At 44.1% G+C, this 27,527-nt stretch overlaps 1 protein-coding gene across 1 annotated transcript; it reads left to right on the top strand.

Moving 5' to 3' along the window:
- The first annotated feature begins 1,129 nt into the window (after positions 1-1,129).
- On the top strand, positions 1,130-27,354 carry HEMK1 (HemK methyltransferase 1, mitochondrial release factors N(5)-glutamine). Its single transcript, XM_080350488.1, is given in 11 exon segments — positions 1,130-1,470; positions 1,951-2,042; positions 4,436-4,520; positions 4,524-4,529; positions 16,039-16,191; positions 18,188-18,252; positions 21,735-21,784; positions 23,131-23,236; positions 24,220-24,315; positions 26,065-26,178; positions 26,533-27,354. Coding segments are annotated over 11 exon segments (1,065 nt in total). The 5' UTR covers positions 1,130-1,209; the 3' UTR covers positions 26,570-27,354.
- Positions 27,355-27,527: the final 173 nt, after the last annotated feature.

Here is a 27,527-nt window from a genome sequence, read left to right on the forward strand (position 1 = left end):
CTGCTCTGGAGAGGTATTTAGTTGTTTGTGTGGTGGTTTTCTGGAGGAGGAGAGGTTGTGGCCTCCCCGAGACAGTGATGAAAAGCAGCCATCAACAGAGGAATGGGAATGGGCACTCAGGGAAACCCACAGTGGCTCCAGGGACTGTGAGTCAGAAGGGAGTGAGGCACTTATTTCTGATGGATCACAGCAGGAAAGCAGGGTTGTTGTTCTGTTTGTCTCCATTAAAACACAGTTCCAAGTGTGATATGCAGCAGTTGTTTCGTAAAGTTTCATCTCCTTTGTCTCCTGCAGTCATCTTGTTTGTTTTTCTTCCCGTTCTGTTTGACTCTGCCTGTTCTGTTCTAAGAGACTGACTTCTCTCTGGCAGGGTTTGTCTTTTCTGGCCTTTGCACCTTTGGATTGTTCCTCTTCCCTCTGGTTGTACTTTGTGAACTTTTCTCCTTCCCCTGCTCAGCCCTGGCTCTGCAGCCCTTTGTCTGCCCTTTGGTGATGGTGACAAGTGTGGAAGACCCTTGACCCATAGAGTCAAGGTTCTTCTGTGAGCAAACCTGCTAACCTAGGACTAGTGGTTTATGAACAGAGAGGAATAACAGAAAGGATCCAGGAGACACTGGAGGTCTTCCTACAAGGAACCAGGGTGACCCACCCATGGAGTAGAGAGCTAAGGGCTAGAGCTGAAGGTTGGTGTGTCTGTGGCTTTCTGGGAGCAGGGACAGGCAGAAGTGTTGTGCCTGTGTGTAGGCACACTCACTCCTGCCCTGGGTATGGACTGGCCTCCTAGTAGCTCTGGCCTGTGGACATAGGCAGCTCTGCAAATAAATGGGTTGCAGTGGCAGAGTTCATTAGCTGTCATCTCACTCTTTTTGGTGGGGGGAGAATCCTTCATTACTCTTAGGTTGTGAGTAATTGGTTTTGTACCTGTGGTCTGGGATTAGGGCAAGCAAGCTGAAGTCTCTCGGAGTGGAACCTGTGACTTGCTAGCCCAAAGGATTCAGGCTGTACTCTTTCCTCTTTTTCTAGACCAGAAGAGCTGCAAACCAGTGCGATTTTCATGCTGCCCTGAGGAGAACCCACTGACTGTGGTGATCTGGTGTTTAGCCACAGTGGCTTGTGGTAGCACCAAGCATCCTGTGAATCTCAGCACTGACAAGATTGGCTGATGGCAACGAGGAACACATGTAGAAGCCAGGAACTGGTTTTGCAACAATGAGATGCTTCACCCACCCACTGCTTAGGAGGTTGTTGGGTCTCTCACCTCAGTCTGTGCCAGGGGGACTGAGTCAAAGTAAAGGCCCTATCTGTGGTCCCAAGTGGTCATCTCTGAGGCAGAGCTACAGTGCAAGACCTTGGCTGGTGACTGCCACTGATGCAGTCAACTACTGGCAGAAGGTGTTTGAGATAAATGGGATCCCTGAAGCACGAGAATCCAGTGAATATATTGTGTCATTTGTCTTGGGAGCAAAAACAGTTAAGTAATAAGAAAGGAATAAGGTTTGTGTACGCCTCTCACTTTGTCATTATGGTTGAATCCCTCCCTTTCCTTTCTTTTTATCTTGTTTATAGGAGGTAGAACAGTTTTCCCTACCTTAGATGGCAGAGAGAGTGAGACATAGTTTATTAATGCCAGTGAAGTACCTAGGGTCTCTTACACGCCTGCTTTTGCAGGGTCTGAACTGTAACCCATATACCCACACTATTCCCTGACTTGCCTAGTGGAATGACGCTTAACTTTATCTATTCTTTGGAGCCCTAAAAAGTAGCAGAACAGTTGTACAGGTTTGTTTTGAAATAAATGTGCAGATAGCTTCTCCTAGTCATGTGCACTTGCAACAGTCTCAGGCATATGCTTATCAGCATGCTGGGGCTCCTTGGAGGATGCCCTCAGGAGGGTGCAGAGGACACCCAGGTGGCACCAGAGAGCAGGTTTTAAAGTTACCTTGTCTTCAGTTTCAGAGCTTGAACTCCAAAAGCCTCCACACTCCGCTTACGGCACTGCAGCAGGAGCAAATCCAGCAGCTGAGCAACAAACGACTAGAAAGGTAGGAGCATCCTCTTACAGTTGTTCCTTGGGAGGGTTTTCCTTCAGGCTTAATTCAGCCAGAAGAATGATAGCAGAAGGCAAGAAGATCATTAGCAACTGACATGTCAAGTAGTAATTCTGTGTTGGTCTCTAATGATGACTCAAGTAATGGGTATTTGCTGTTGATGTCAGTCAGCAAATCACCTGTCTGTCCTGTCTGGGAGCAGAGGTTGTAAGGGATGTTGCAGAGGAGCAGGAAGCTGGCAATACTGACTCTGAGTTGGGTACATTTTCATTAAGCCTTTCTGTGCTTACAAAATTCAGCCTTGGCCCCTTCTGTCTGGTCCAGCACTCTCTTCAGCTGCTGGTCCTATACTCATCTGTGGTGCTGCTGTGCTTTGTTTTCTAGGCTTTGCCTGCAGAGGGATGTTTAGACGTATCCATGGCTGCTGTAGCTATGTTCTCTATTTGGCCTCCATTTGCTTGCTGTGTGTGAGAGGTTTTCTTAGTGCAAAAATTAAATGGGTTTAGTGTTAAATAGCTGCCTGGAATCAGACTGGGCCTGAGGAGCAGTGTGCGGGGAGAGGAAATATTTGGGAATGTGGATTGTTTAGAAGGGTGAGGGATGCCTGGGAACATGTTTGGATGTAGCGTCCTCCTGCTTGTTTACACAAGTGTGGTTATGATGTGGATCCTCATTTTGCTGTGCAGATTAGTCCTGCCATGATTTACACAGACTATTTACACTGACTCTCAGGGAGTCAGTGTGTTAGCCATGGTTACAGTTTGTAGGGTCTGACTGTCTTCCCTTCAATTGTTCTGCTACTCTTAAGTCTTGTGTTTGAAGCAAAAATGCAAAATTCCCAGAGCTGTCTGACTTGCAAGTTGCTCTGTCTTAATTGTTGTTAAGGTTGCAACAAATCTCTGCTCTTCTACATGAAGAAATGAGGTATGGTGCTTCACAGCAGCTGAAAACATGGCCCCAAAATTCATAGGATCATGGAATCATGGCGGTTGACAGGGACCTCTGGCAATCTAGTCTAACCCCACTGCTCAAAGCAGGATCAACTAGAACAAGTTGCACAGAGCCATGCCCATTTGCTTTTTAATATATCTAACGATATTATACAACCTGTCTTTTAAGTTGATACCACTAAAAAGAATCATGTTCTGTCTCCTTTACTCCATCTCATCAGATGCATATGATTATTGATGAGATTTCCCTCCCTGCTGCCCCCAGCCTGAGCCTTCCTTTCTCAGGGCTAAACTGTGCCAGCTCTGTCTCTCCTATGTTAGATGCTTCAATCCTTAATGGCCATTTATTGGACTTACTCCAGTATGTCCATGTCTGTCCTGTACTGGAAGCCCAGCACTCCAGATGTTTCCTACCAGTGCTGAAGAGAGGGGAAGGATCCCCTCCCTCAACCCTCTGGCAGCCCAGGAAGCCATTGGCCACCTTTGCTGCAGGGACACATTGATGGTTCATGATCCATTTGTCCACACAGTCCCCAGTGCCTTTTCTGCAAGGCAGCTCTTCACCTGGGTGGCCCCCAGGCTGTACTGGTGCATAGGGTTAATCTTCCTCAGTTGATAGGAATTCCTATTATCCTTGCTAAATTTCATTATGTTCCTGTCAGCCCATTTCTTCAGCCTCCTGAGGTCCCTCTGAAAGGCAGCAAACCCATCTGGTCTGTTAGTCACACTCCTTCCAATTTTCTGTCATCATCAGACATGCCAAGGGTGCTCTCTGTCCCTTCATCCAGATCACTCATGAAGACGTTGTGCTATATTGGCCCCAGGGGTGCTCCACTGGTGATCAGCCTTCAGGGACTCCCTGCTGTGGCCCTCCAAGCCTGCCAGTTCAGTCAGTTTTCAGTCCATCTCAATTATCTAGTCCATACTTCATCAGTTTGTATATGAGGATGTCATGGGAGACAGAATGAAAACCCTTAGGAAAGTCTAGGTAAACAGTATTGATTACTCCCTCCTCATGCATTGACCTAGTTATTGTGTCATGGGTGACTATCAGGTTGATCAGGAGTCATTTTCCCTTCGTAAATGCATGCTGACTACTCCCAGTCACCTTTCTGTACTTCATATGTTTGGAAGCCATCTCCAGGACTATTGATTCCATCACTTTCCCTGGTATTGAGGTGAGGATGACTGGTTTGTAGTTCCTTGGGTCCAGTGCTTGATAGCAAACTCTTTTGTGGAATGGAGCTCCTACAGCTCCCCTAGAGTGCACAGCCACATTGCACGTACAGTTCTGCACGTGCAGAACTGTAGGGGTGTCTGAATGCCCACCCTCAGAAGGGTTATGTGGTTAGCAATGAGGTAAGCATCCTGTTGAAAGCTCTTGTCTGTTATGAAGTGTAGACCTGAAGTGTTCACACTTACTTTTGCCTGCCACAGAATGCCAGTGCAGTATGTGCTTGGTGAGTGGGACTTTCAGGACCTGACTCTGAAGATGAGACCTCCAGTATTTATTCCTCGGCCTTAAACAGAGGTATGAATGTGGGGAACGTGGCGGGGAGGGCCTGAATTTGTGCTTCTCAAGCTAGAGTATTGCTTGATTATGCAGAGGTCCATCTCCATTGATGGAAGGGCTTGGCTTTCTTATTTTTGCTGTAGTAATGACTTCTAGAACTTCAAAACCTTTACTCCGATATCCCAGCCTGGTGACTTCATACTGTGATACAAGGGCAAGAATCTCAAAGTTGTCCCAAGGTTGTTAAGAAAATCCTGCAGTAGTAGAAAGCTACTACTGGAAAATGGTAATGGACTGCAGAGAGCTTGATTGTCCATGTTCAGGCTAAAAGAGCACAGGCTGGTAGGAAATGGCACCTACCACCTGTCTGATGGCTCCACAGTAGTTTCTGGGTAAACAGTGGAACCTGAATGGTTGTTTCCTGAACAGCAGCAAAACACACACTGCAAACTGAATGGTAAGTTCTGAACTGGGCTGGAATTAAATATGAATGTCAGTCATAAGAATGTAAAGGACAGCTGTACGTGTTCAAGTTAAAACTCCATTTTCATCTGTGTTCCTAATAAGGAAAAGTCTAAGAACTCCATGGGGACACTTTCCCTGATAGCAGCCTGGCTTTCAGCTCATGGACATCCTAGCAAGGAAGACTTTCTGTTTACTAGTCCTCAGGAGGTTTTAGGTTTTGTGAGGTTTGTTTGTTTGTTTTCTTTTGGAGATGGTCTCCACTTAGGAGTCCCAGAAGCTTAAAGCTGTTTTAGGCTAATAATAATTTCTTCAACTGTTTGCTTGCTGCTTTTTGACTGTTGTAACATGTTGGCGGCTGTCTGCTTAAATCTCTGTAAGCAGGGGCCCATGCTGTAAAAAGTGAAAAGGATCGTTCAGACAGGATGTCCCTTAGTGACAATGTTGGAAGAGATGCCAGGGACTGAGTAGGCCTTGGAAGATCACATCTACTTTTTCTGGGAAAGGGATAGCATTGGGAATGTATGAAGAAAGTAGCAGCTCGCTGAGGAGAGGATGCAGTCTATGGAATCCTTTGTCAACAGTATTTCTGCTCTGCTTGATTCAAGAGAGTATTTCCAACCTCTGACTCGCCATTAACTTGTGGATGCAATGTGAGCATTAAAACCAGGGAGACATTACATGTTCTGCAAGTCAAAATATCTGCTGGCAAGGGCTCCTCTGGTGCTGTGCTCCAGTTCTCTCCATGCAGTGCCAGGCTTCAAACAAGGGCCTGCTTTGTGGAATGAAAGATAGGCTGGCTAATGCCTGAGAATGTTGTTTATTGTGCCTACAGGCATGATTTTGGTAAAAGGATCTTTGCTGGCCCAAACCAAAATGCAGTGCTGTGTAACATACTGTATTTGAAACCACTTAGCATGCCCTGGTGCAAAAAAGTAACATAAATAATGCAAACCTTGTCTCTGTGGGAAAACTTTATTTGACGTGTCATGATACTTACTATGAAGGCACATTTTTGGCACATTTATTATAACAGGCCAGAAATGGATTATGAATGGAGCTGTGTTGGCCACTGAGGGTTTTCTTGTGATCTGATGCTGTGAAGGTTACTTGGACAGGAAGAACATGGGGACAAGATCCAGCTGTTCAGCAGCACCTGGCAGGACATTGCTTTAAGCTGCAAAATTTGCTTCCTAGTTATATTTATGTAGCTTCTGCAAATTCTCCTGCTTGTTGAGGAGCTGTCTCTATTGTGCACTTTTTATTCTGTGATTACAGCAGAAGGGTTCTGAATTTTACACCCAGATGCATTGGTAATGGCATGAAAGCAAAACACAGCAAGACATAAACCACCAGCATTGTTTCAGTCCTGGGGACAGAGTCGCATGCAAAGAGAGAAGCTCGGTTGTCTGCTTCAGTTTTACCCTGTGTGAGATTTGCCCCTTCGTAGTCTATTTTGCTCTCTCTGGTAGCTGAGACTCTCTCATTTGCTCCCTCTGGGAGTATTTGTTTCAGCACATGTGACTTTGTTCTTCTTTTCTATGGGAATTTGAGTGGGGAGGGGACAGGCAGCCAAAATGAGGAAACTAGCAGGTCCTGTTTAAGCTCAGGGAGTGGGATAACAAAGCTGATTGCATGCAGTCTTAATTTCTTGGCATGCAGGGCTGACAGATACCTCTATGACCACAGACATATTGCATTGGAGGAGAGTTTTGTTAAGCAGGCCTTTGTCTCACCTTTTTTCCAGTTACCTGGCCCTCTGTAAGTGACGCTTTGGACTTGCTGCCACAAGCACTGAGTGGGTCTGCAAGGGCTTGCACGATGCAGCGTCCTGTCCACTTTCCTCGTGTGGCCATCAGAGCCAGGCTGCTGCACTGGGGAGGTGCTTGGGGCAAATTTTAGGTGTGTGCTCTGTCTCATGAATTATCTTTGTTATGCAATTGTTATTGTAATGTTACAGTATCCCTCTCTCAGCATTTCTCAGTCACTGTATTAATGGAGAAGAAAGTCCTTTTCCCAAAATATGGCCTTCTAAAACTCAGGCTGTGTTACCATCGCAGCAGCTTTGTGGATCAGACAAAAAAAAAGGAAGAAGAGAACTCAACCAATTGTGGATACGTAATTCATTTGTTCGTACAAGCAAATATAAACTAAATGAAACTTCACCATGACTTCATTAAGGACAAGTTTAGTTTGGTCCAGGACTTACCGAACGAAGTGGCTTGACTATGTGGCTCTCCTGTCTTTTACCCCTGGAGGGCACTCCAGGCCTAGGCTCTTGGAGTTCCTGATAGTTCTGTTTCCTTTCAGTTATTATTGGATTTCTGACGTTTTCTGATCCCCTGCTCTCTCAGATGCTGTGTTTTAAAGCAAATGATGGCCTATTTGTTCAGTGTAAACTAGAATAGTCTCCTTTTATCCCTTGCAACTACAGTGTGGGTAGAGTCAGGTTCTCAGACACCGAGTTTTTGCTTTTGCTGGAGGAAAGCTGCTGGAAGGAGAGCGCCAGTTCTGCTTGGGAGGATTTTCACAGTCCTGTCACCCCCTCTGACCCTCAGGCCACCCAGGAGTCCCCTGGTGACACCTGCTTGACCCATTTTGGTCTCAAATTCATCATAATTTTTTTTTCTGTCTTGGCTTTGTTTTGGTGGCTATGCCATGAAAACAATGCATTGTCCTGTAAAGGGCAAGGGGAGAAAAACACTGTAGGGTGAAGAATGTTTAGCCTGGGAGACATCTTACAGAAAGGAATTCCAACTCTTTACCATGCTTAACATTTTTTCTTTAAAGTCATGCAAGAAAGGTCATGGCTGCAGTCTCCTATGAGAGCAGGAGATCATACAAAAATGAGGAAAAAGGCTTAGTGGGCCAGACTGGATTGGTCTGTCTAGTTCAATATACTGTGTCTGATCAGGGCTTGTAGTAGATAGTGGGGAAAAAATTACAAGCAAAAATAGAGGTATGGAAGGGTCCCTCATTATTCTGACAGCAGTTAAGGGCTTTCTTAGCCAAGCTGGATTTGGGGCCATCCTGCTTTGTAATCACTAATGGATCTGTCCTCTGTTCATTTGTTTAATCCTCTTTTGAGTTTGTCTGTGTCTAGCCTCCATGGCATCATCTGACAACGAATCTTTCTAATTTTGTATTGTAAGTGGTAAAAGTATTTTCTTTGCCTCCAGTGCTGCCTGCTTATTTAACAAGAAAGCCCTTATTTCTTACTGCGTAACACACAAGCCATGCATGTTCTCCATAAGATTCATAATTATTAGTCCTGTTGCTGTCTAATACATCATTTTTCAACTTATGATTTTTAAGATTTTAGCTTGTTTCTCATGGTAGTTTTGTTGTTTTGTTTTGTTTTGGTTTTTTCCCATGATAACATGCTGAACACAGGAAAGCCATTGCCATTCACTTGCATCTGTCAACTGAATGGCAGTCATTGTGCTGGGCTATTTTCCAAAGGCACTTCAGGCAGAAGTTTACTCAGAGAAACCTTTCATGAAATTTAACCTTACTTATAGCTAAACATAATCATTAATGTTTCAAGAAGGTCAAGCACACAGAGAAGGGAGGATTTTTGCTTCCCCACATGTACATGCAAATATACAAATTGCAGGGTGAGGCCTTTCATCGGTGTTCAATGTCAAAGCAGTGTACACATTTTCTGGTTTAATCAGTGCTAAAAGGGAGCTTTTGATGCAGAATCGCCTTTCATTTCCCTAATTTCATTGCAATAGATGGTTACTTTTTGGAAAGTTCAAAATGTCACCTTGTCTACTGGTGTTACAGCCATGGATCAGGAGTCAGGAGGTCGGGGTGGCTTTTTTGGTGGTTTTGCCTCTGACCAGTTGTCACTTCAAAGGAAGGCTGCTTCTCCTTTCTGCATCACTGGCTTTCCTGACTGGGAAATGAAAATTATGGTGGCCTGTGTTGTACATAGCTTAATGTCCTTTCTTGAAATATACAGAGATTCCTATAAGGTATATTGAACATAAAGGGGAGACCTCTAGCTCTCTACAACTACCTGATAGGAGGTTGTAGCATGGAGGGTGTTGGCCTCTTCTCCCAAGTACTAAGTGATAGGACAAGAGGAAATGGCCTCAAGCTGTGCCAGGAGAGGTTTAGATTGGATATTAGGAAACAATTCTTCACAGAAAGGGTGGTCAGGCATTGGAACAGGCTGCCCAGGGCAGTAGTGGAGTCACCATCATGGGAGGGGTTTAAAAGGCATTTAGATGAGATTCTTAAGGACATGGTTTAGTGCTGGAGTTAGGTTACAGTTGGACTCATGATCTCTTCCAACCGAAATGATTCTATGATCCTGTAAATGCAGTAGGACATTATTTAATACATCAAAAATTAACTGCTCTCTGTCAAAATGTAGCTGTAAACAAATGTGCTAAAGTTGGAGCATGGTCATTGTGGCCCTACATCAGATTTTGTATTTTTATATTTTATTTTTATATTTTTAGGTAATATCAGTATGTTGGAGGAAAACAATATTTTCTGAAAGTGGGCTGTGGCACACAGACTCGGGAATGGGAATTATGAAGGGAACCTGAATTGCCCTTTGAGCTAAGCACAGGTGTTTAATAGGATCATATATGCAGAAACAAATAGTGCAGCCTGTGCCTTGTGGGTGAGGGGTTTCCCCTGCCAGAAGTGCTTGGAGAAAAATTGGGGCTCTTACAGACATTGGCTGAGCACAAGCACCCATTTCCAGTGGGCTGCCCAGCGGGCTAATGTGATCCTTGTGTGTTTCAACAGGGGCTTGCCAAGTACAAGTAGCAGGGAATAGTTGCAAAAATATTATGTCCTGTTACGTTACTGACTGGTTGAGAAAGAAGTGGAAAATCAGGTTTGGAGAAGAGCCAGTAGGTAGATTAACAGCTGGAAAAAAATCTGCCTTGTTGTAAAAGACTGTTTAGCTCATCAAAGACAAGCTTAGGTGTTAATAACCTGGCACAGAGCACAGAAATTAGATAATGTAGGTCTCCTTGGTTTCACAGACAAGTGTATAACAAGCACTATAAATGCAGGCCAGAAGACAAAATGCACATCTTTAACAGAGAGTGTAATTGACTACTGAAAGAGCTTAACAGGAGTCTCTTGCTGGCTACTTTGAAATCAGAACAGGAGGTTTTTCCCAGGACAGATTTCTTCTTGTTCATAAGGAAATGGAGGAAGAAACAGGATTGTTCCTGGCTAACTGGCCAAGATGAACTATGACAGTAGTTTCTCCTGGCTCCTATGCAAGAAGAAAAAGGCTGTGCAGAGCATTACTTCAAAGTTAGTGCTTTCCAGACAGACTCAAAAATGTAAATATAAAGCTAAAATCTGTGCTGAAGGCAGAAAGCAGCAGCTGTTATTTTAAGTCATGCACAAACCTGTTCCTCAGGTTAACTTATATAGACCTTCCTAATACGTTCTCACAGATCTCTGTGTTGTTAATGCCTTTATTATGTTTGGCCCTAAAAGAACTCTATGAAGTCTTTAGCTTTTTAATCTCCCTTTTCTGATTGAAAGAGGGTCTCTATTTCTGTGAGTTTCAGCTGTGTAGCTTAGTTCATCAGCATTTAGTGCAGGATTTGGGACTAGAACTGGAGAAAAACAAACTATAGAATGGCTGTAATAGGAGGGATGGAACCTGAGGGGATTCCCACATCAACAGGGGCAAAAGTCCATTTCCTACCCCTGGCTTCTTTCAGACGTCCAAGTAACTGGAATTTCAGAGCTAGGGATTAGTGAGCCGCACCAGTGCGTCTCTCCAGATGTTGTATCTCGCAGTGATCAATACCAGTATCTTCAGAGAAAGAAAATGCCTTTCTTTTGGAGAGATGTTCCCTAGATAGAGGTTTGTGCTGGAGACCTGAGATACGTATGGCCATTTTACAGTGACGTTGATCCACTCTTCTCATCCCTCTTGGGGCTGGATATGTTTAGATATGACAACTGTGGTGGTTTCTCTTGGACAGCTCTACGTACGGGTTGCAAAGGTTGCTGCCCTTTGGTGAAGTCATTTCTAGGTGCTGTCACAGCCTCTCCTCCAACAGATGCAACTACTTGGCATATACCAACATGTCATGAGCTTCCGTTGTGTCACAGAGAAGCCAAACCCCTTCCTTATTAGATGTGCCTTTACCTGTTTGTCTGTCATTGCTTCTGCCTAAAGCCCCCTTTTCTTTCAGGATCAGTGGCTCCTTCTGAAGTTATTCTGGTGTTTTGCTTTTCTATATGTATATGGGGGAGTTTCATGGGCTTTGTGCAACATTTTCCTACTGTGGTGCCAGGCAGAAGAGCCAGGACACACGTGTCATGGCCTGCCTGCCCTCTGAGCACTGGGCTGGCTTGGTGGCCTTGCTTTGGGAAGCGGGCACGTGGCAGTGATCTTCTAGGGCCATTGCCTTGGAGTCAGGTTTCCAGCTTGGCTTCCTGGTGTTCTGTCACATGCTGTTTGGCAGCCAAGTGGACAAACAGGAGCAGGGGGTGATTTGGTTAATATCAGATCAGGCTCTATGGAAAGTCCTGGATTCTGAGAACTGAAGTTTCTGGAAAGCACACAAGTAAGTAAATCATTCCCAGGAAGTGTGCGTGAGCAGCAAGGTTACCCAGGTTTTCATGTGTCTTTTGTTTTCCTTGTCCCGATTGCTAGCCTGGGAGGTTAGAGCCTCTTGCCACCCTAGCTTAAACCCCTGGAATCTTGTCTTCCTTGCCTTCCCCAGAGCATGTGGACCATGAAAAAAGGCTGCTTTTAGGCAACACGGTGTGAATTTGTGACCTCCACCCTTGCCTCTCTCATTCCTCCCCTCCTCTTGTTTTCTTTAGCCTTGTACTATTAAGCGCAGAAGCATCGCTATTGTTGGACTGTAGCACGCAATTGCCTCGCCTTTGGACTTGCACACAGCTCTGTAGCCACCGTTGTGCAGCGAGAATCTCTGCTGTTTCCTCCCGAGTGTTTAGGTGCTGAAAGCTGCCTGACCCTGCTGGTTGGAGCTGTGCAGCTGTGGAGCTTGTGGTTTGGGTGCTGGCAAACACTGTTCTCGTACTTTCTTTGTGCAGCTGCAGTTCCAAGAAATACAGTGAACTAGGGACCTGGCCGCAGGGAGGGGGAGGTAATACCCAGAACCTGTCAGAACATGAGTGTGTGCGGGGGGGGCAGTTGGAGAACCGGAGTTGTGGGTGGAAGGGTGAGGTGAAGGCTCATGGGAAGCTAGAGGTATCTACAAAGTTTTGCATTTATTTTGCTCAACATAGAAAATGAGGGGGAAAATAAACCAAATAAATGACAGCATGAATTTAGGGCAAATTTGGCAGTGAAGCAAGACTTCCTGGAATCACAAGGTGAGAGCAGGCTGTGGGTGGCTTGGCTGAGAGACAAAAGCTTGAGAACCTCAGAGTGCTGGAAATCAAGTAGCATGGGAAGCAAATATTTGTGCCCCCTGTATGTGGAACTGCCAGTAACATATCTCTTCCAGTTCTTGCAAGCTCTTCCTTTGCTAGTCAGGACCAGGGGATCTCCCTGTAGAGTTTTTAATTCACTTCTGGTAAAGACATAGATCGTCTAGATGTTCCCACTTTCTCCCCACTCTGTTTTGTGCTAAACAACAGAATTTAGGTCCCTGAAAACCCCTCACTTGATGCCTGCATCACCTCTAGCCCAGTGCACTGTAAAAACCCTTCCACATACTTTGCTTTGCACCTGGCTCACCACCCTCACGAATCCCCAGGTTTCAGAGGTGGCTGGTATCACATCCAGTTATTGCAGAATTACAAAATGTCTTATTCTAGTGCATTGTTTTATGTTTACTTCTTGCCTTTAAAACATGCATAATTGCAAGTTTAATTCAACATCCAATAATCTGTACTAGTATTTTTTCCTAATTTGTCCGTTAGAATATAGCTTCTGTTTTGCTTGCCTGTCAAATTTATTTAATAAAATAATTTATTTTCATAATTATTGAACTTTTTGATTGTAGTGAGATACTAATGTCTGGAAAAGGATGTAGTTTCTTTAGGTTGTCACATTATTTTTAGTATCTTTACATTTTGAACTTTATCATGATAAACATATATTATAAGAGAACTAGACTTTGCCCCAGAAGTATATGAAATAACCAAGACAATAAGACAAAGGAGGCAGAAAGTAGGGTACAAAATCTAAGTAATACCAACATTCCTTTTTTAATTTACATGTGGTAAAAACTGAAGTCAGTCATACTTAAACAGGAGCTTTGGCAAGCACTCTAAAATACTTCCACTGTAGAATGTGTAAGGGAGAAGGTCTGTTAAAAACTCCAAGCTTGAAGTTACTGATGATCAACCTTAAGGAAGTTAATAAATGCTGTCAATCGTTCTACTGTGTGGAAGTTACACTGGATGTTGGTAATCAGTAACTTATGCTATTCTGTGATCAGCCCTGGAGACAGATGGTACTTCTGAGTTCATGTAGAGATTTCCTGGAAATATTTGTAAGTGACCAGAAATGGCTGGTATTTCAAAGAGCGATTTAATGGCCAAGCAGAATTTTTTGTGTGGCTCTTCTTCTGTGGTCTTGGAATCATCAGCACCTGCTTCCCCAAACCAGCTGCGGTTACAATCTCTGGCTGTCTCCATTGCAAAAGTGTTTTCAAGCTGATGCATCTGGTGCTGTTAGCTGAAAGGCAAAAGCCATTTTCCCCACAAAAGTGGGTAGCTAAGGTGCTTATTTTCCCTTTTGCTATTGAGCGCACAGTCTCCCACAGTCCTGTGGAAGCCTGTAAGAATGTTTTTCCCCATAATTGTCTAGGAAAGGAATCTTGAAGCAACAACAAGGAATATGTGATTTTGGAGGCTGTTAGCAAAATCCCCATATAAGTGTAGTGTTAATACTGATGTCGTAGCCAGGGCAGGGCATTGCAGTGTGGCTCCTCACTCCTGCTGAGCCTGGCTTAGGTATGAGTCACCGAAGTGAGCTTTGCACCTCTGCGAGAGGCCGCTCAGAATAGTGCTTGCCAGCCTGCGGGCTGCTGCTCCGTCCCTCCTGCGTTTTTGGGTACGAGCACAGTAGAGCTCGTTGCTGAGGAGCAAAACAACTGCAGTAGATGAGAGAGAAAACAATGAAAACATTTGAAGGTGCTTGTTGCCTAAAAGTCCCTGAAGGCCTCAAAAGTCTGTGGCTGTGCAAAGGAGCCTAAAAAAAGTTGAGCCAGTGGCTCCCAAAAGGCTATTGTTGGCAGAACCAGGCTACTGGGAAAGCAGCAAAGCCTAACACAGCTGAGTTGAAAATGGCAAAGGCCTGGAAAAACTGATCTGAAGAAGTAGTAATGTTACTAGGAGAAACAGGGAGCATTTGTGTGTTCAAATAAACCAAATCTTTCCTTTTGCTTGTGCTTTTGGGCTCTTTCAGCAGGAGGAATCAACAGGTGAAGGGTTCTATTAAAATGGAGCAGTTTGAAGCTGCCTGGCTGTGCAAGACCAGGACAGTGTTCAAATATGCCTGTTTCTCCATCCCAGACTGTGAAGCAGTGCAAGCTTTACTTCTGTTCTTGAAGCACTGTGGATGAGTGTTTGCATGCAGGGCCACAGCACATTAATATGTTTAAAAGCAGTTTGTGTCTTGTGGGAAACCTCAGAAAATACTTTCTGACAAAACAGCCTGTGTCTCAGGTGCTTTGCTGCCAGGGATGTTCCGTTGAAGCCCATCTACACTAACACTTAATTTTTTATACCTGTTTATATCCTCCCTCCCTACTTACTGTGGATGCAAATTGGCCTAGCATGAAGGATGACCACCAACAACAAATATCTTAATTAGAAACTACAGCTTTGCACAAGGCATCTGTTACACTGCACCCCAGTTAGTGATATATCCAAGGAAGGGCTTATGCCTTTATGTACAAGCATACCTAGTTTAGGCTCCTGAAAAAGGCCACTGCTTTACTAAAGAGAAGCTGACCTGCCTGCCAGGACATGTTGCTTTTAAACATTCCTGCGTATGCCAAGAACATGCAAGATTCCTTGTAAAAGTGGAAGGTGGGTAATTTTCCTGGTAACGTCTTCCATTTTTACCTGTTGGCAAAATCAAGCCAATTATTCTTTGTAAATTGTGCTAAGCTTTCTGGATTTACAGGAGAGATGAGAGCAGACCTCTCAAGTGAAATAACCTAGCCATTGTGGGAGCAGCTCAGGCATTAAGACCTCGTTCTGTACTGTTGTACCATGAAAGCACAAGGATTGCGGGGGGTTGTGAGCACTTGCTGAAGCTGCTGATGCACTCAAGGTGTTTATAAGGTTTCTGTCTTATAGTTTTCTCCAGTGAACAGCAAGGAAAGTTTGTGCTGCAGTCTGAAGGAGGCACGTGTATTCTTTCTCTTGTAGTTAGTTACTCATTTTCACAAACCTTGTAACAGCATATTTTTGAGACCTTTCCTGCTGTGGTAGATTTTGTATGAAATTGCAAAGGGATTTTAAAGAGAGAAGGTAGATGCATGAGAGGAGGCAGTGATAGCAGAGATGCGTACAGGTCCCGGAGCATGGATGAAAATCTTTTCCATGTTACTTTATACCAACAAAATGTGGTTGAAGTCTGCACAGGGAGCTGCTCGTTTGGGTCATTTAGTAATTCATTGCCGTTGATTTTCATCTGCAGGTTGATTTGTTGGTCTAAACACTGTTAGGAGCTGTACCTCTGCCTCTAGATTACATACCACACTGAGGAAGTGTAGCAAGCTTACAAATTTGGAAAGCTGGATTTTTTGAGTAAATAGAGTGATGTTGGAGAAGATAATGTGCTCCAGCTGTTTGGTTATTGTTTTTCCCCACAATGCTAGATTATGTCAGACGAGCTATGGGAAATTGTATCCTGAGGATTTGGTTACTAATTAAAGAACCCTGTGGGGAAGATGTAGCTGAAGTGACTTCTGGCATGTCAGTTCCATTGCTGCCATCTGTGTGTTAAAAATTAGCAATGAAAATACATTTTAATTGGGCTACAGGGTCAAGAAATTAAAACTCCTATTCTCAGACCACAAAGGTGTGAGTCAAAACAGCACCCTTAGAATTTTCTTTTTTTTTTTTCTTTTGTTAGGATCTTGTCTCTTTAGTTGTGGAAGAGGAATCTTGGAAATGTGAGAAGAATTCAGACCTCCGCTTCCCAGTTTCTGTCCCTCATCCTGTGATCCTGGAGATTGGCTGTGGCTCTGGAGCAATTGCTCTGAGTCTGTTGTGCAAGCTGCCACAGGTGAGCTTTTTCACGTGCTTATGGTACAAGAGATATCTGTGCTACAGGACAATTGCATTTGACTAGTCTTCACCGAGACTTTGCAGACAAACTTCTTTGCTTTGGTGGGACTTCAGCAGCCAGGTTCTGTAAGTTCATGCTAGCTAGAAGAGGAATATTTAGGAAATGCTCTCCCCAGCTGTCTGCAGGAGTACTGGAGAGACAGAATGGAAGAAGCAAATGTGCCTGTTCTTTGGCTACCACAGCTCACTATCAATCACCTGAGCTTGGTGGATCTTGGTTTAAGCCAATATCCTGGGCTGAGGACAAGAGGGACTGAGGCATGGGTACCTACTCTGTTAGCTGAATTTATGGGGCAGTCATCTCTAAAAATCACTTCGCTGTGAATTGAAAGATCTTGTAATTACTTGAGATCAGTATGGCATCCATATGTCACACTGCCATGCCACTTTTTGGAAGTCTTTTGTTCCCTAATAACAACCCACACCTTTTGAACAGAGTGAGAAGAGCAGGAAGGGGACTGAGATATGTGCGACCCAAGCCCTTCTTGCCCTGATTATTGTGGCATGTAACATATGCCACAACACTGAGATACTGTTGGTAAGCAGGGATACTGTTGGTAAACAGAAAGAAAAATGCATCCAAATTCTGATTGCATGTGGTTAAGGGAAAAAAAATCCCATTTCCTCAGAATTGCAGACCAGCTGGTTCCTTCTCGTGAATGAGAATTACTATGGCCAACCCTTCCTCTTGTAGAAGATTTGGTGTGTAAGAATTAGAGGTGGATGCCTGAGTTCCTCCTCGCAGTGACTTAATAAGGTTAATATTTGAGTTTCATTACTTCAGAGTATAATTACTCTTAACTTCCTGAGCTGTACTTCATGCTCTTTTCCTTGCCTGTTAAGTTGAAGAGCTGCGTCAGCCTGTCCTTGTAACTGATAAGTCCTTTCCCAGCTGAGTCACACAAACTGCTGTGCCCAGAGAAATGAGGAGCCTTGACTGATTAGAGTTAGCCGTAGCCACACTGACAGCTAAGTGGAGTTTACACTCTGTGCAATCCTTTTAGGGTTTGAGGCAGAATTTGGCACTAGGGTATTGAGGAAATAACAGCAACTTTTCACTCTTGGATTCAGCTGTGTCCTTCACTTTAAGGGTCAGCATTATGTGTGTGGGTGCTGGTGTCAGGCTGTGAAATTAATCCCCTTAGGAATGATGGCTGACACACTGTCATCTCCAAATGCAAAGTAGTTTCTTTGGAATGCTTTCTCTATGTAAATACTTACTAACATCTGTGTTTAAAAAACATTAAGCAAAGCAAAAACAAGTCAAGCCTTTGCCTATGATTTTCCCAAGGTGGAATGGAAGGTCAAACAATTTTTTAACTGTTTAGTACTACCTATTAATGTTATGCTGGAAGATTCTCAAATACCTGACACACAGTCAAGTGTGTACAGTCAATACATGCAGTGGATGGGGGGTGTAAGGCCTACAGTGGAGTAACTGGGCAAAAGATGTCTGCATAACAGATGGAAAATGCCAGAACCTCTGTCCAAATAGTCCTGTGGATGCTGGGAGTGATTCTATCTCCATTAGAGAGGAGAAGCTTAGGACATTATCTTCCTTTAACCTTTGTCTATCCCAGACTAGCCAGGGCATTAAGTCTCATACTACCAGGAGCTATGAACATATCAGGTGATGTGAGTCAGTGTGATTCCATTGTTGTCAGCTGAGTCGGTTCGGTCAGAAGCCTGTCTATTTTGGTAGGCTGCTGGCAGTGTTGCAGAATGTCTTCTGTCACATTATTGGCTTTGCTAGAAGTGACTCATGATCCCATCAGTGCCCTGAGATGCATTCTTCATGAACTATTTCTTTTAGGAGCCAAGAGTGAATAGTGAATTGCCAGTTCTCATCTTGCATGTCACTTTTGGCAGCGCATGTCTGCTCAGGAACCTTGATGTTGTAATACTTGTTTGTTGATGATTTTTTTCTGTCTCAGAGCCAGGTGATAGCTGTGGATAAAGAGAAGACTGCTGTGGATCTCACCAGAGAGAATGCACATAGGTACAAGCCCACGTATTACTCATTCTTTGTAAATTGTTGGCTGAGAAAGACTGAGAGTCCTCAATATTTGGACATGTGGTTCATGTTTATTGCCACTGGAAACCAAGGATTGTTTTCCTAGGTTGAGCTCCTGAAATGTGTAAGAATTCAGAAAAAAATGCTTATATTTACCAGATTATTTTTTTCCTTTGACTTGTGAGTGCAAAGGACAGCTTTGCAAACACAGCGGCCTAAATAAAACAATAGTACCTAAATGCTCTCTGTCTTTCAAGAGTTTTCAAAGTGTTTCATGGTAACTACTCTTACCTGTCTCTGCAAACTTTGGAAACTCAAGGTAGCAGGTAACAAGAATGTTTATGTCACTTAGAAGGTTAAGAACAAGTACAGCCTGAATCTTTCTCTCTCTGGTTCCCTATGTCCTTATAGCTGTGCTTGTTTCTGTCATTGCGCCTCTAGATATAACCTTGCACACTTGAATAGCACCTTCACTCTGTGCTAGTGTGGGGTCCCTCAGCATCCTCCTTGCAGCCTTGACTTTGGTGAGAATGGTGCTGCTGCATTCCGTGCTGTTTGCACAACACCTGCACTGTGGCTGGATGTTCAGAGCTGCTGAATCATAGAATAGTTTGCGCTGGAAAGGACCTTTAAAGATCATCTAGTCCAACTTCCTTGCAATTACTCAAGCTTGTAGTGCCTGCAGTGAGAACATGTCTGTACGGGGTTGACTTGGTCCTTCCTATTGGCTCTGCTTCCTCAGTTAGTTATTCTCAATCCAGGTTATTCTGTTTTATCACTAACATAGTGAGCACCAGAGCTAGAATCTCAGTATGCTTTTGAGTTCAGGATATCGGTCTCTGTAGACATTATAAGACATGTAGAGCTCTAGAATGTATTCATATCCTCAGAAATCGCTGGGCCCTAGGCATTTATCAGAGCAGTTACAGAAAGGATTCCTATTGCTACCTCTTATGGAGTCTAGTACAGCAGTGAGCTGTAAGTGGTGCTCATTAATTGACTTTTTTGTCCACATGGCCCACATACCCTTTTTTTCCCAAGGTGCGGCCAGCGTTGGGTTTAGAGACAGGCTACTTCTGTTGCTGGATGCGCTGAGCTGCATCTCTTCACTTGCATCCCAGTCCCAGCTCTTGTGTGAGTCTGAAGTGATGTGTAGGAATAAGCCATTCCCAAACCTGTCACCTCACTAATACCCTTTGCCTCCTAGTCCAGTTATAGGGAGTGAAGAGCAGAGATTTCCGTCTGATGTTTGAGTGTCAAACCAAGCTCTGTTGTGATTTTTCATAGATATAATAAAGGATGGCTGGATCTTTGCCTCTGTGGTAGATTATTGCTCTAGCATCTGGGAGAAATCGTCTTGCTTATTAACATTACTTGCTGGCTTGAAGTGGCTGAGCAAGTATAAATGCTGTGCCAGAGAACCTCATATTTCTCCATGGATATTTTCATTGTGTCCTTGTGATCTTGTCTATGGCATGGTGCCCTGCAGTTCTTGCGAGAGAAGCCAGTAGGATAAGCTGTGTTACTGCCTGCCTGAAGCCAGCTTGGTTCCTGCCTTCTTTTCAGAGCTCCTTTATCACAACTGTGTTCTCCAGGTGCTTAGGTGAGTCTTGCTCTCACTAAATCAATCCCCGTGCCCGATGGGCACGTTGCAGAGTGCTGCAGGAATCCTTACGTTTCTCGATGCCTGTGTGTGCTGACAGGGCAGTACCGTAGGCCCTCAGCAAAGGCAAGCAGGACTTGGGTATAAGAACTTTGGCACAGTGTGCTCTGTGGACCCTCTCAGGTAGTCCTGAGGTGTTTGTTACACTGAGGAGCTGGAGGAAAACTCTGCTGCTGTGGTGGGTCTCTCATGGGAGGAGAGAACATGCTGGGAAGAGCTGGCAATTTTGTTTTCTCCAGACATTGACTGCACTGAGGACAGGAGTTTGGGGACAGTGCAGACGCTGCCACAACGTGCTGTTGGTGGTCTGGGAATGGCATCTCCTGTGGGAGCCTTGGAGTCTGTCTTCACCAGCAGATCTTGACCAGCCTTGTCTTTCTGACTTCGCAAAGTGCTTCTTATGACATTGCTTAGATGTCTTCACAAGCACATTGCAAGCCTGGTGAGAAGGGAGGTATTTTGATGGGTGACTGTGTATCTGAGGAATTAGAGGCTCTGTTCCTTCCTTCCTTTCTCATGCTGTCTGTCTCTGTGACCTCTCCTGTAATATCAGGCTGCCACCAAGCACAAAGGCTACTTTCAGACTGGCTTCTCTTCCTGTCCCAGGAGCATCAAGGGAGCTTGGCTCAGGATTCCTAAGATTTAAGGGAATCACTGTCTCAACTGTTTGCCCTTGGCATGGAGCATGTTCTATAGCAAGCTGGGAACAAGGGATAGATCATGCTGGGCTGTGACAGCCTGGAGCGCCATATGCACCATGCAGGGGCAGTCTGGCAGTCTCAGGGCTGTTCTACCTTGGATTAGTGCAGTGAGTCAGATGAGAATCTGGGCCAAGATTTCTCTCTGAGAAATACCAACATGTTTATAGACCTGTTTCTTATAATTGGAAGTGAGCATGCTTCCTTGTTCTCTTGTCGCAGTTAACGGAGAAGTGTTTGTGTCTTCTGGTATCATCAGGGTTTCTGCTGGTGTGAGCACCCCAGGGATGTCTGGCTGATGATAAATGGCACTGACCATAGCATGTGTTTCCCAATTAATGTGCGCAGAGATGTCAGGGGCAAGAAACAGTTAGAAACTGGCATCTGAGAGACCCTACTGTGTATTTAAAAAATGTTATAGTATGCAGTCTGTGCATGGCTGTCCCTGGAAGAGTCCTTTTCCCTAGCTCCGTGTGTGGCACAGGGGTTCTGCTGCACTCCGTGTGCCTGCCTCCCAGTAGCATGCGGTAACATCGCGTTACCTTAACACTGGCATGTGAGGCGAGATCCAAAGATGCCCAGAAAATACACTTGGATGCCAGAACGCTGTTAAGATCTAGATTACTAAAGAGGCTGGAGAAGGAATGTAGCAAATGAGCATGTTGTCTCCACTTAAAATAGCAGGTTTATGTTTGAAGCGGGTGATTTTGTTGTGTGTGTTTGGTTTGGGTTTTTTTTCCCCGGGAATGTGAGCTCACCTGGAGGAGGCTTTGGAGACGTAGTTAACATGCAGTGAGGTAGTGGAATACTGCGGTATGTATGGCAAGGGTTATAGGTTTGTGTGGACAGGAGCTGCACCCTGGAATCACTGTGGGTGCCTGGTGTGCTCTTTGCTTTGTATGTTGTTCATGGGGCAAAGAGCCCCACAACGTCCCTTGGGGCAACGTCCCTTGTGGCTTGACAGGAATCTGGTTGCTGTTGTTGGGGTACAATATATGTGTATCAGATAAGAGATGTGATATTTAATCATCTGTTTATAGAATCTGTTGCTCATTAATCTACACAAACGTGCCTCCTAATTTTTCTTCTCTCTGTTTTCTCTACAGGCTGCAACTCCAAGACAGGATCCACATCCTCCACCATGATGTTTCACACAGTAACTCTTTTCACTGTTATAATCCCCTTTGTCTTTCTCCCTTTTCACTTTGCTGGGGGACGTGAGCAGGAGAGACAACCAAGGGATCCCTTTGGGATGCAGGGGTCAGAGGGTGTTGAAGTCAATAGAGAAAATGGTCAGTAAGAAGTGAGCCAGTAAGGCTTTACCCGTCAGAGATTTCCAGGCCAGATGATCAGCTGAGAGAAGTCCCTGACTGCATCAGATGTTGAATTATTGTTGATTTTTAGGTGTCTAAAAGTTGTATGTGAGCTGGTAGTCCAGGTGCTTTCTGATGTTGCTGGGGAGAGGCAAATACGTAGACAGGGTAATTCATTATATGCTGACTTGGATGCTTTAGATAAACATGTATGTGCCTGTCTCTCCATTGATGTTAAAAGGAGGCCAGATATTTAGCTTAGATTAAATGCCCAGCCTTATTCACCTGAAATTAGGTGAGCTGAACCAGGGAAGGATACCTGTTATCATCCCTAGACCCAGCTGAAACCAGTTTCGTATGGCTCAACTGTTTTTTAGCCAGGAACTCCAGCATGGTAGATGCATTATTGCATCTTTCTGATCCTATGTTGTTTTTGACACTGTACTTTTGGGGTATGCCTGCACAGTCTTCCCTCTGCAAAGCCAAGTTTGTGCTGTCCATACTCCAAAGAGCAGTAAGCCAGCCAGCTCCAGTCCAAGAGCCATGTAGCTGTGTTGCATTGCACCTGCATGGGCAAGCCCTGTGCCAAGAGGATGGCCCAAGGACGGGGCCACACTCACATAGTGACATGATGGCTGATGCAGGACCTGGTACATGTCAGTCCAGACAGTAGTATAAGCGTAGCGAGCTGAACCTTGTCTGCAGAAGATCAAACCATTAGATGGTTGATACTGCTGAGAGGGCCTGGCCTATTTGCTCATTAGAGATCCTTCTGCAGCTCTGATAAGAGGGAGGATGTGCATCCTGCCAGCTAGTCTAAGCTTCCACTTAGGTCTTTGTGTGCTCTTTCAAGTTCTGGTTGTTGCTTTAGATCCAGATGGGCGCAGAGTTCCAGAACATCAAGGTCCTGTGCTTTGGAATATGTTCTGCAAAGCGGGGCTGTTGATACGCAAAAATGATACTTTGCCTATGCTTAGCTTTGTATCACTCTTGCATTCCAGAAGTGGGAGACTGAGCAGGCCAGGCTATCCCAAAAAGAAATGAGATAAAATTTTGTTAGAAAAAGGCAGAGCCAAACACACATGGGCATGTATCTGGAGAGACAGTTTCCTGTATAGGATTTTAGCACTGAGCTTATAGGGAAGATTGCTATGGTTGAGAGCTGGTTGTGTTTTGTTTTCTTTTCTAGGTTCTGCCAAGCAGCTGCTACTCTGGGGCCCCTTAGACTTCATAGTCAGTAACCCTCCATATGTCTTCCATAAAGACATGGCTTCCTTGGATGCAGAAATCCTCTGGTAATCAGACAAATAGATTTTTCATCTCCTGTTTCCTGAAGCAAGGTTTTCTGTCTGCTTCCTTATGTGACACACCATTGCACACAAATGATGCAAATACAGCATACACGTACATAGCGTAGGCATGTTTATATGGTATATAATAACATAGTGTTACTTTGATACTGCTTACAGGTCTCAAATATCAAAGTATTTAAATATTTATAAAAATGGAAAAAAACACACACTTTGAAATTAACAAGTTTCTAATCCAAAACTGTTTCAGAACATTTTTCCTGTTAGACTTCTTTTATATACATATATAAGTGGTGTGAGTTTATGGTAGAAAGTACAAGTAATCTGAGCAGCTTTTTGTGATGGAAAATAAACTTGGGTGGAAATGCTACAATCGTTCTCATCCCAGCACTTGTATTAAGCAAACAAACCCACACAAACATGAATAATCTCTTTTGGTATGTGGAACTACTTTGTACTGGTTCCTCCTCAGAATTGATTGTCATGTGTGTCAGGACAAAGTCCTGCACCCACCTCTGTGCAAGGCATGCGCCAGAGCAGATTCTGGAAGATGAGCCTTCTCCATCCTAATTCTCTCTGCTGGATTTAGAAGGCAGTGTGGCCTGGTTGAAGTAAAGCAAGTGGTCCCTTGCTGTACATCCAACTCTCTCCCTGTCCAGTTCACACAGAGGGAGCAGATCCCCGTGTTGGAACTCTGTGACCCTGGCTGCGGTTGGCTTATAAATTTCAGGAAGAATTCAGGGGATGTTTTCTGTTTGTGCTCAACATGGAGTTTCTTAGCCTAGTGGTAGCTGCCTTGTTACTGTCCATATTTGACATTAAAGCTCTGAGTGCTGCCACGTGCTACAAGAGTACTGGAGTTTGGGTGGGTTGGGTGCATCTGTGTCCATGAGCATGGGGCATTGCATCCTCAAGGGCATGGGTCAGGTCATATGAATTGCTGTTAATGTCTTATTCCCGCACTCCAGCTATGAGAACCTCGATGCACTGGATGGGGGAGATGATGGGATGAGAGTCATCAAAACAATTCTGGCTTTGGCTCCTTCTCTTCTGAAGGATTCTGGGTAGGCACTGTTATCTGTTTGAATCTCATGTCTTTTCTCCATTCACTTCTATAACATGTTTTATTTTTATGCAGGAGCGTACTATGGGAAAATGGTTGCAAAAATGTCCCCCCAACACATCTAAAAATAGCTGTTTAAAAAATGTCATGTGTATAAGCAAAATTAGCTTGAAATTGGTTAATAAAGGGATATGAGCCTTCCTTGACCAGTGGTGGTGTTTCATAGTCATTAGTGGAAAATCTTTAAAGGTTGAAGCAACAAAAGAACATGAAAGAGAACAGCAGAGAGAGACAGAGGAAAAAAAAAAAAGGAAGCTTTAAAAGCAGAATAACTGAAGGAGAAGCAATATATTGTTCCATGAGAATGGATATAGATCTCTACTTCTCTCCCACCCTTTAATTAGGGGAAACTTGTTTATTGTGCCAGGATACAATGCAGAATATCCCAAGAGGAAGAGGATCAGCCAGGGGTAGTTTCTAAATGTTAAATTTCTCCATGGTTAATACTCAAGATTGATTGTTCCTGTTCTCTGTCATGTGGGATCCATTTTGTGCTTAAAGATCGACATGATTATACCCAAGAGTCTCTTGTGCCAGGGCATTCACATATCCTGTTGAAAATTCCTGGCATTTTACCAGCATAAGAAAGGTCATTGAAAATCTGCTTTTTTGAAATGAGGAACAGGAATGTTCCTCATGCTTCACGTGACCACAAGAGCAGAAGATGCTCTTCAGAACTTCCCAACAACAGAGATTGGTCCCATGGGTTGGTTGTTAGGGTTATTTTTTTTCCTTCCCTTTTTGTTTCTTTTATAAGGTGCAGCCCCCCTTGAGGAGTGGAAGTTTTTTAAGGTCAGGAATGAGATCCACACCCTTGTAGTTAGTTTGGTGAATTTATTCAGTGTGGGATGTTTTAGGAGTTCTCAGGAGAGCATATGGTTGGGGCTTGGCCTCTGTTCTTTGCTTGTTAAACTTGTATCGTGCTGCGTTGTCACAGGCTGTAACCAGTCGTATCGTCTCCATGTGCCTGTAAGCTGGGCTGGTTCTGCCTTGTTGCAGCAGTAGAGGCTCAGAAATGGGCCGGTGTCACACAGCCTGGCTGCAGCAGATGGAAATAGCCCTGCAGTGTCCAGGCCTAGTCCTGCTCCCCTGAGGTTGTCTGATTAGTTCCCTTACCTCTGCACTTTGCTTTCTACACTCCTCTGTGTAGGTCTGAATGCTGGTGGTGTTTTCATAACTGATTTATGGAGGTATTTACTATGCGAAAATGTGTGTACTAACTTGTACTTTATTACTGTCACTACTGGGACTTGCTACTTGACTACTTGAGACATGTCACCCTGCTTATGCAAAGAGGAATTTCACGCTGTCAGTCCATTTCATGCATTTGTATCATAAAACTGCATTCTGGCATTACATCTTTGGGGGCCTCAGAAAGACAGAGCTGGTGATATCTCTGCGTGGGGTTCAAAAGTGATCCTTAGATCTTGATACAGGGTTTAACTGCTCACATAGAGGAGTACCAGTATCCCCCAGTATCAACTCTTTCTCCCTCTGAAGGAGACAGTTGGGATCTGCATGAACAGCAATGATCTGGTTTAGGATTGTTGGATTGCAGCGTGTTTGCTCATCTTCTCATTTCCTGCACTGATAGGAGTCACCCAGAAAGAAAGACCTTAATTTTTATAAGCTTAGCAACCTAAACGTGTGTACATCTCCCCACTTCTTACTCCTAAACATGTCCTTTCAGGAGTGTGTTTCTGGAAGTTGATCACAGACACCCAGATATGGTGGAAAACTGGCTACAGGCACACCCCAACTTACTACTTGTGCTTCGTGCCATTCACAAGGACTTCTGTGGCAAGTAAGTCTTTTTTTACCTTCAGAGTTTTGCTTCAGATGTATGTCTGTGTCCTTAGATTATGTCCCTGCACTCTAGTGTGTTGAATGAACTCAGCCAGCAAAAGTCCACAACTGAAGCCAATTTTTAACAAAATAGGGGCTTCCTTCAAGTATCTCAACCTTCATATATCCTGAAATAGCCTGACAAGTGTTTCCAAGTTGGAAATTCTTATGCAGATGAGCATTTCTGGTGGGGTGACTAGCTCTGGTGAGATTATCATCACTGGAAAATTGCTGCTTTTGTATAATAGGATGGAGGTAGAGGCATGTTCTCCCCAGCAAGACTTTAAAGCTCTGGTCATTCTTTTTCCCACAGGCCTAGATTTCTGCACATCCAAAAACAAAGCAGATGACAACAGTACCAGAAATACCTGTTCTTGCAGTATGCTTTTTGCTGGTGAGCCCTGCTGAACAGCTTGTTGAACACTCAGCGTGGCAGAAGAAATCTTTACTTCAATCCCTAGTGCACTGGACTCTCCATGCAGTGGTAGAGCCTCCAGTTCCCGATACAGACTTAATCCAGAGAGACAGAAGTTTGGCAGAGCATGTAGAAGTGTTTCAGCTTCTTCAGAGAACTACATACAAGTTTTTAGCTTGTTCTGCTAAAGTGACTCATTGATCTCAGGACCCAATATGGAAGAGTTCACAGCTCCAGATACCTCATTGCCATGATGGCAAATTTCAAAGAAATACATTAAAAAGACAACTTCTCAACACATAAGTTCAGCCGTTTGACCTAGAAGGAATTAAGATTTTTTTTTTTATTTTTTTTTTTTTTTTTTACCTTGAGATGTATTTATAGAGAATGTGACCAGGTTGGGTGATAAATACAAACTCTGCCTTATATTGACACATGGATTTGCAGGTATAATGGGACATAACTAACCTGCACATTTCAAATTCAGTTCTGCTCCAGGATCCTGATGCTCCAGAGTAGATCTCCAACAGCAACCCTGCCTTTGTTTCCCAGTCCTGCTGAGTGAGATGTCATTGAAGGATCAGTGCATGTGTTGCACCATATGAATCTACAGTACCCGATACTTTGTGGGTGCTGCCAGAAGCAATCAAAACACTGTAATAAAGATAGTGCTTCAGATCAATGCCCTTACAAGAATTGTTGTGCAGTTAACTTCTCAAACATGCTAGCAGGCCTGAATAAACATCTGGCATCCTCACATTGCTTCTGATAGTACTAGAAATGCCTGACTTCCATGTAAGGCATTTAAATGCAAGACTTTACAAAGAAGGCAGAATTGCTACTCCAGTTTTGCAGATGGAGAAGTTGAAAAGCAGGAGCTGAAATGACTTGAA

Source organism: Nesoenas mayeri (assembly GCF_963082525.1).
Source record: "Nesoenas mayeri genome assembly, chromosome: 10".
NCBI lineage: Eukaryota > Metazoa > Chordata > Aves > Columbiformes > Columbidae > Nesoenas > Nesoenas mayeri.